This window comes from Engraulis encrasicolus, chromosome 7, assembly GCF_034702125.1.
Source record: "Engraulis encrasicolus isolate BLACKSEA-1 chromosome 7, IST_EnEncr_1.0, whole genome shotgun sequence".
NCBI lineage: Eukaryota > Metazoa > Chordata > Actinopteri > Clupeiformes > Engraulidae > Engraulis > Engraulis encrasicolus.
The window spans coordinates 50,071,308-50,078,807 of NC_085863.1; the positions used below are offsets into that span (position 1 = coordinate 50,071,308).

General features: G+C 40.8%; 1 protein-coding gene across 4 annotated transcripts in view; it reads right to left on the minus strand.

Annotated features, from left to right (window-relative positions):
* csf1rb (colony stimulating factor 1 receptor, b) overlaps positions 1–7,500 on the minus strand; it is a 16,416-nt gene that overhangs the window by 6,426 nt on the left and 2,490 nt on the right. For 3 of the 4 annotated variants that reach the window (XM_063203840.1, XM_063203839.1, XM_063203842.1), the window contains exons 2-14: positions 6,273–6,536; positions 5,730–6,011; positions 4,724–4,860; positions 3,996–4,155; positions 3,618–3,825; positions 3,058–3,173; positions 2,801–2,909; positions 2,305–2,498; positions 1,842–1,957; positions 1,618–1,744; positions 1,049–1,153; positions 725–835; positions 285–426 (exon numbers count right to left, since the gene is read on the minus strand). In XM_063203840.1, coding sequence (XP_063059910.1) covers positions 285–426; positions 725–835; positions 1,049–1,153; positions 1,618–1,744; positions 1,842–1,957; positions 2,305–2,498; positions 2,801–2,909; positions 3,058–3,173; positions 3,618–3,825; positions 3,996–4,155; positions 4,724–4,860; positions 5,730–6,011; positions 6,273–6,536 — 2,071 coding nt within the window. The remainder of the gene's footprint in view (positions 1–284; positions 427–724; positions 836–1,048; positions 1,154–1,617; positions 1,745–1,841; positions 1,958–2,304; positions 2,499–2,800; positions 2,910–3,057; positions 3,174–3,617; positions 3,826–3,995; positions 4,156–4,723; positions 4,861–5,729; positions 6,012–6,272; positions 6,537–7,500) is intronic. The other variant, XM_063203841.1, reaches the window with a different exon arrangement.

A 7,500-nucleotide genomic window follows, 5' to 3' on the forward strand; every position in this document is an offset into this window, starting at 1 on the left:
CAGAAAGTTCACAGTACATCACAGTGTTCTACAACTCTTTGATTCTCTTAATTTCATCTGACACAATGGGGAAAAGCTCCCGCATACTTTACCCAGCCATTTTTTTTAGCTAAATTATTCTAATGACGCTGGACATATTCTAATGTTGGTTGGACAGTTGGTGAAATTATGAATGACAATGGTCTAATGGCATGCCATGGATTTAGCTTTCTGGGAACTTATCTTAAATTATATAAATATTTGCTTGTTGGCATCTGTTTGTGCCTCTGAGGCCCAAAGCAAACCTTCTGTGGCGCTGGTCCTCGCTGATGTTCTTGTAGAGGCTGGTCACACCCCACACTGACGTGACGAACATCTCAGCTCTGCTGCGAAGGAAATTCAGCAGATCGCCGTGACCACAGTACTCAGTGATCATCAGCATGGGCCCTGGCAATGAAGAACAGCTGTGTTAATTAGCCGGTGGAATTCAAGCAACAGTGCTGTTCAATTTCAAGAGACAGAGAGAGCGAGCGAGAGAGCGAGAGAGAGAGAGAGAGAGAGAGAGAGAGAGAGAGAGAGAGAGAGGAAACTTTAAAGATAGAGAAAGAAACCAGATGAGAGAATGCAAATGAAAGGACCATAAAACAGAGCTTAGGCCTACAGTAATAATTTATTGAGAATTAGGCCTATTGTACTTAACAACTAAAAGTTTTTGCTGCTCACTGTATGAGTCCGTCACACTTACCTCCTTGTGTGCAGGCCCCCAGCAAGTTCACAATGTTGCTGTGTGGTCCTAAATGACTAAGGATCTTCAACTCTGACAGTAGAGCATCCCTCTCCTCTGAATGGGCTGTGGCTGCAGAGAGAAGAAGAAGAGGAAGAAGTAGAAAAAGATAACGATGATGATGACGATAATGATTATCATTATTATTATGATTAGGATTATGAAGCACAGGAGAAAAGTGAAAAACAATGTCGTTATCACTAGCATCTCCATCCTCATCATTGTCATCAGTCATCATTATCAATACCATCATCTTATTTATGGTTATTGACAAACTGAACCAACGTTTGAGCATCTTCACTGCCACACGAGTGACATCTTCGCCTGTGCCGAGTCCGTAAGCAGTGGCCTCCACAACCTTCCCAAAGGCTCCCGCACCCAACACTTGGCCTGAAATACACAAGCAGTCCTCATTTCAAAACATTTCAAAATGGTAATGACCAAGTCTTAAGCTGTTACTGAATACTCTCAGCAGCGTGTACGGAATGGTGTAACTTAGGCCATGATCCAGGACCCAAAAATTGACCTCTCGCAATCGAACGGTTGGGCAATTTCTAATCTGATTTTTTTTTGGTCTTGGACATCTCAAGTAAACATTTTGGCACGATAACCATTGCAAACAGGTAGCCTATTGGTAGTTATCATGCACTGAAATGGTGGACCAGTAAAATGGAAACTCTGAAAAGTAAAGTGAAAACTCTGTATTGTGGTTCTTTGTTATTATGTTGTTATGTGAGTTTGTTTTTTAGCAAACAGTGAATCAGATTGCACATGAGCCAATCTACATTACAAACTAACAGCTCTAAGGAGGTGAACATAAGAATTGAAAACATCTATTGTGAAGTGATACTGACCAAGCCTCAGCCTTTCACGGGGAAACTCCCACCTCTCATTGTACGGAAGCTGGGTTGGGTCAAGAAACGTGTAGTTGTTCCCATCGTTGACTTCAATTATCTTCCACCTGATTTCAAATTTAGGTTTCTGTAATACATTAAAACAAGTTAAAAACTTGATTTGTGTGACACAAAGGAAGGATAATTAAATGAAGATGTACTGTACCTTTGGAATTAAGATTTACCTGTTTGCATTTGTAGATAACAACTGTTAGCAGGACAATCAATGTTCCGACTAAACAAGACGCAGCAATGAGGGTTGGTGTGAAAATCTTGGATATTACAACTGAGGGTTCGCTGGCTGTGAAAAAAAGTGTTATTTTATAAATGAACTAAGTGTATTAGATCATATTACACTACATTACTTTACACTGGCTTGTTAAACAAAGCATTATCCAGTGTATCCAGTGTCCAGTGTATAATGTTAATAGGACTAGTTGTTTCCATAATGCAAACTGCCCAAATCAGAAATGTGATAAATAAAATACTACATACTGGACATTTCAATACAATATGCGGAAATAATATTTGACTTGGGGTGTGGCGCATTTTAATATCAAATAAATAACAAATACAACATACTGTAGATATTGACCAATATATGCCTACATTATGTTCATTGCAAACAGACAAAGCTGGTCATCTTACTGGTGAAGTACAAAGAAAATTTGTCCATGCCATCTCCTGCATGGTTCTTCGCTAAGCACTGTATGGTCATTCTGTTGTTTGTGTGGTTCACATGAAGAACACTTTCCACATGTCCCCTCCCAGACGGATCTCTTCTCACCACAGTGGTCTGGGAGAAGAAGGATTCCTCCATAAGGCTGGAGTTTGCATCACATCTAAATAATAATAATAAAGAAATTCATAATTGGAAAACACTCACAAAGCATGTCTTCTTTGCACAATTGTCAGGCGTAGGAGAACAGGCGTCAAAACAAAATTGTGTCTAATGGCAGATTCCATTTTCCACCATATTCCTAATGGCAGATTCCACCAATCACTTTTTCATTCAATAAGTCAATAAGTTCAATAAGTGAGTACAAGCATACTATTGATGAGAAATTGATTTTCCAGTTGTTCATATCGTTCCATGTGTTCCATTGACAGTAATTTTAGACAAACACGCGCGTACAGTACTCACATGGGTCGTATCTCTGCACACTGATACCAGTGAACAGTGGGTAGAGGATGACCGGAGGCATCACAGATCAGTGAGCCATTATGCCATCGCACCGAGACACTTGGCTTATCTGTTTCCCATGGGGAAAAAAATCAGTTTTCAGTGTTAAACACACAAATTATTTGACAGGTTAAATCATGATAATCCTATTAATGTATTCATTTGACATTAACAAATGACTTATGTGATGGCCATCAAGTGCTCTTGCTCGTACTTACAAAAGACAGAGATATTGAAGCTAAATGAAGCATTGACTTTGTCACTCCTGGCGTAGATGGTGTATAAGCCCTGATCTTCCCACTGAACTTTTCTCAGAAGCCGCACATTTTTGTATCTAGTGGAAATAAAGAAATTAATGCAACATAGTAAATCTGTACGTTTATTAGTAGTCGTAGTAGTAAAATAACTAAGCAAGTGCGGTAAATCAACACAACAAAGGTATAAGTACTAAGTAGATACCAGGTAGGATATGAAATATGACACTTAGTGCATTGCTGTGAAAATAGAGATAGTCTGGGCAAATCATTAGATCATCATGTGGACACTCATTTAAACCGTTAAGAGACAGCGTTATAAATTCTCTGTTGCCACAATGGTAATGGCCAAGTAGTGTAGTGTATAGGTAGTTGCAGTGTAGTGTTGGGTTTTGTCATAGTAGTGTAGTGCTATGGTAGTCAACTTTTCAATATCTACTGTATTACAGCGTTGCATTGGTGGAACGGCATGCATTATGGGGCTACATCAACGATCCTAATCTATAAGGCAGAAAAGCAGTCACCCATGTTTGATGGGAGACGATGTGTTTTCCTGGTTTGAAGTGTTGGACAGTTCAGGTGTTTCCCACCAGTAGTCCTTGATCTCTGGATATGCTGTCATTTGCACACCGAAATCAATGTTACCCCCCTCTCCCACTATGACATCCACCACATCATCATCATCAAACGTTGAGGACGGTGAGAGGGGAGCAAACTTGATGTATGGCTTTTCTGTTGAAGGGACGGAAAGACAAAAGAGAGAGAAAGACATTGAGAAAGTGTTATCCAACAGACAGAGGTATACAATCATGTGAAAAGGCGGAGAAAATACATGGATCTGTTGCTGGGACTGACACTGCTGAAAATGGATTGATTAAGACAAACTTATTGCGAGTACTTACCAAGAACTTCAAGGTACATACTGGCAGAGTTCTCAAATACAACATTACTGGCTGTGCAGGTGATGTTCCCAGAGTCAGAGAGATTCACAGAGGGGATGGTCAGTATACTGGCTATGTGAACCTCTCCAATGGTAGTGCTGAACTCTTTGTGTTTCATCTCCTGGTCAAAGACACAGATGGTCAAAAAATACCCCCAAGAGGACTGCAACATTTTACTGCTAGAAAGGGGACGAGCCAAGTGATCAACAAACGTATGTACAGTAAAAGGGGACACACTAGAGAATGACAGACGTTCAGGCCTGCGGGATGCATTTCTGGAAACCAATGTTGCTTACTACATTAGCTACTTTGTTGTTTTCAATGCATTTTTCCATTGGCAACTACCAAAGTTGCTAACAGGCTAACAACTTCTCTTTTGAGAAATGCACCCCAGGACTGGTAATCTGGCATAAGGCACTTCACTGACAGTACTCAGGGGCCAATGCTGTGTTTTTTTGCGTGTAATTTTTTTAGATTGACTTAGACGGGCCTATCTATCTTAGCCCTGCAGATGTTCAAACAAATGCTGAATTTAAAGCGAACAAATGTGTCTTCAGTACTTCAGATTTTTATTATAAGCTACACCTCTAAAATATGTCAGGTAAAAGTTAAAACGATATGTCTGAAACATAAGAAAATACAAGTACTGATTTAACAGTTGGACATAATATTAAACAGTTGTGTCTTACTCTGTGAGATGAGCTGTGTGTCCAGGTCATGGTAGGGTGTTTGCGGCTGGTGGCGTTGCATTGTACTCGCAGCTCCTCTCCAACAACACGGACAGCCTCCTTGAAGGCAATCATCACCTTTGGCGGAGAGCGGATTTCTAAGAGGCAACAGAGAAAAAGCAATTCTCAAATCATAGAGTAAATTAATTTGCCCTCAAATGCTAACCAAGCGGTAGAAGCCAGAAGACCACTGCAGTTTCTTAAGCAGAGTACACTACTCCACTTACATTTTCGGAATGCCTCAATCAAAAGATTGGTTATTTCTCAATGTGAAGTGTCATGGCCTTACTAAATCAAGTAATGCCCATTTTTCACGGATTTCACGTCATCGCAACTCGCCAAGTACTGTTCCAAAGGGAAGCATGCTTCAAAATCTACCAAGTGCCATGCATGTCTTGTGGGTGTACGACTTCAAGGCTGAAGTAGGCCTACTACCAAGGGAAGCATCCTTGACTTTGAGATTCGCACGCTGATCAATTATCCACCCACTTTCCTTTAGACAGAAAAATCATCTCCTGACATGACATGCTAAAATTGTAATGATTGGTTGTCAAGACGCATGAAAATTAGCTTGGTTATAAAGCCTGCCTGCCTGCCTAACTGCCTCCACAACTAATATGTACCACACTAAGTTGACATCAATGCTCATGATGAAAACTCTCATCGATTGCTGATTGGTCAAGTAAAAACTACAACTGAAACCAACCAAGTCAGTGGAGGCAAAGCCAAACTGACTGTGGCGAGAAAATAATTGACCATGGGTGTGTAGGTAGGGGCGTGACAATAGGGTGTAAAATGCGACTGAGTCACCAGGGCCCGATGTATGTGGGGGCCCACGTGGAGTTAGGTAGTATGTGGAAATGTTTGGGGATGGGGGATCCATTGGAGCTGTTGTACATAAAGCCCAGCATGTGCTGCTACTTTTGCAATGATCCCCAAACCTTCTGGTTATATGATGTAGACTTACTTGCATTGACTATTAGGGAATACATATGGGACTGTCTACGTTGTCCATGGGACACTGCACTGCACACGTAATCGCCGGTGTGGTGGGGGAGGAGATCTCTGGTGTGGATCCCCTTCTTTGGATCAACGGTGTAGTTCAGGTCTGATGGAGCAGCACTGCCATTGGACCGAAGGAGAGAAAAGTCTGTTGCCTTGGGATCCGTCAACGAACAGTCAAAGGTATACGTCGACCCCTCATCAACCATCTCCACAGTGGGCATCTGGGTTGTGAACAAATCACCACCTGTGGAGAGACATGAGTAAATAATTTACTCTACATAATACTCCATTCATAATACCTAGTATAGTGTGATAATATACGGTATTGTGTTATTGAATATAATTTGATTTGATTTAGGTCTGCATGATTGCATGCATGGTTGGATCTGACTTACAAATTAATTTCCCTGCCAAGGCCAACTGTTCTGAAATCCTATAACTTGTATTTTGAACAGCATAGTCGGTTATCTGTTATGTAGATGGACAGTCCAGCCCAGTAGGTTACCTGTTATATAGATGTAGACCTCAGATTGTAGCTGTGGCTGCTGATCGTAAACACATACGTATCCCCCTGTGTTCCTTGTGGCGGCCATCTTGACTTTGATGCTCTTGGACTTCGTCATGTGATGCTTTTGGGTGCGTGGCCAGGTCTTCCAGGACACAGTGCTGTCACCTTCACAACTCAGGAGGAAACGCGAACCGACGGGTATCGCGATTTCAGCAGTGCTAACGGCTGTGTAGTTTAGCTTGATCACAGGTGGTCCCCAGTCTAGAAAAGGCAAATACATAAAGAGAGATTTATTAGACATCATAGCAATTTGTGTAACATGCTTATTATGAGGGCTAAAATGACATATTAAAAAAATATATATTATTTGCTTATACATGTATTTCTCAGCCAGTGCTTTTTTATCCAGCCTACAGTATATCACAGTGTGTGCGTGTGTGTGTGTGTGTGTGTGTGTGTGTGTGTGTGTGTGTGTGTGTGTGTGTGTGTGTGTGTGTGTGTGTGTGTGTGTGTGTGTGTGTGTGTGTGTGTGTTACTTCAGTGTGCAAGTTTACGCAAAGTTTCAGTAGGATCCAGGGATCCAGGCATCCAGCAGACTGTCACTAAGGGCCCATATTGAAGTCTTCAGGGATCAAAGTTGAAATGATATTCTTTATTGTGTTATTGTTGGTAAACATTACTCTAATTGTGAGCATACTGCATTATGTTGCCTGTGTTTAATAACAAAGCACTTTCTTTGGTTTGGTTTAGTAAACGCACACCGAGTGAGGTGCGCACAACAGTCAAGTTAACTTTGCAAGCAATTGCTGTGGCACACTCAGAACTTCATGTAATACTTTTTTAATGAGACCAACGTTTCAGCTTACGCCTTCATTAAAGTCATGTCATAAAAAGCACTTAAAATAAATGTGATGAATCTCATTCAATGTTACTGCATATCCGCCAAACAGCAGGTTATAAACTCCTGAATAAAGGACATGAAGCCATGGTGTGATGCCACTGATGCTTGATTATTTATTGTCAGAATTCTTCAACATTTGAATATTCATAAAAGAATCATCATACAGTGATTATGGATTATACAGGGATTAGTCAGCAGGAGAAAAATTAGTGTACAAAGACATCTTTAAAGTGACACACAGTAAAGATTTTTTTTTTTAAAATCACATTTCGTCATACTTGTGATTCATAGCTTAACGTAATACTGACAACAACTCCATGCCAG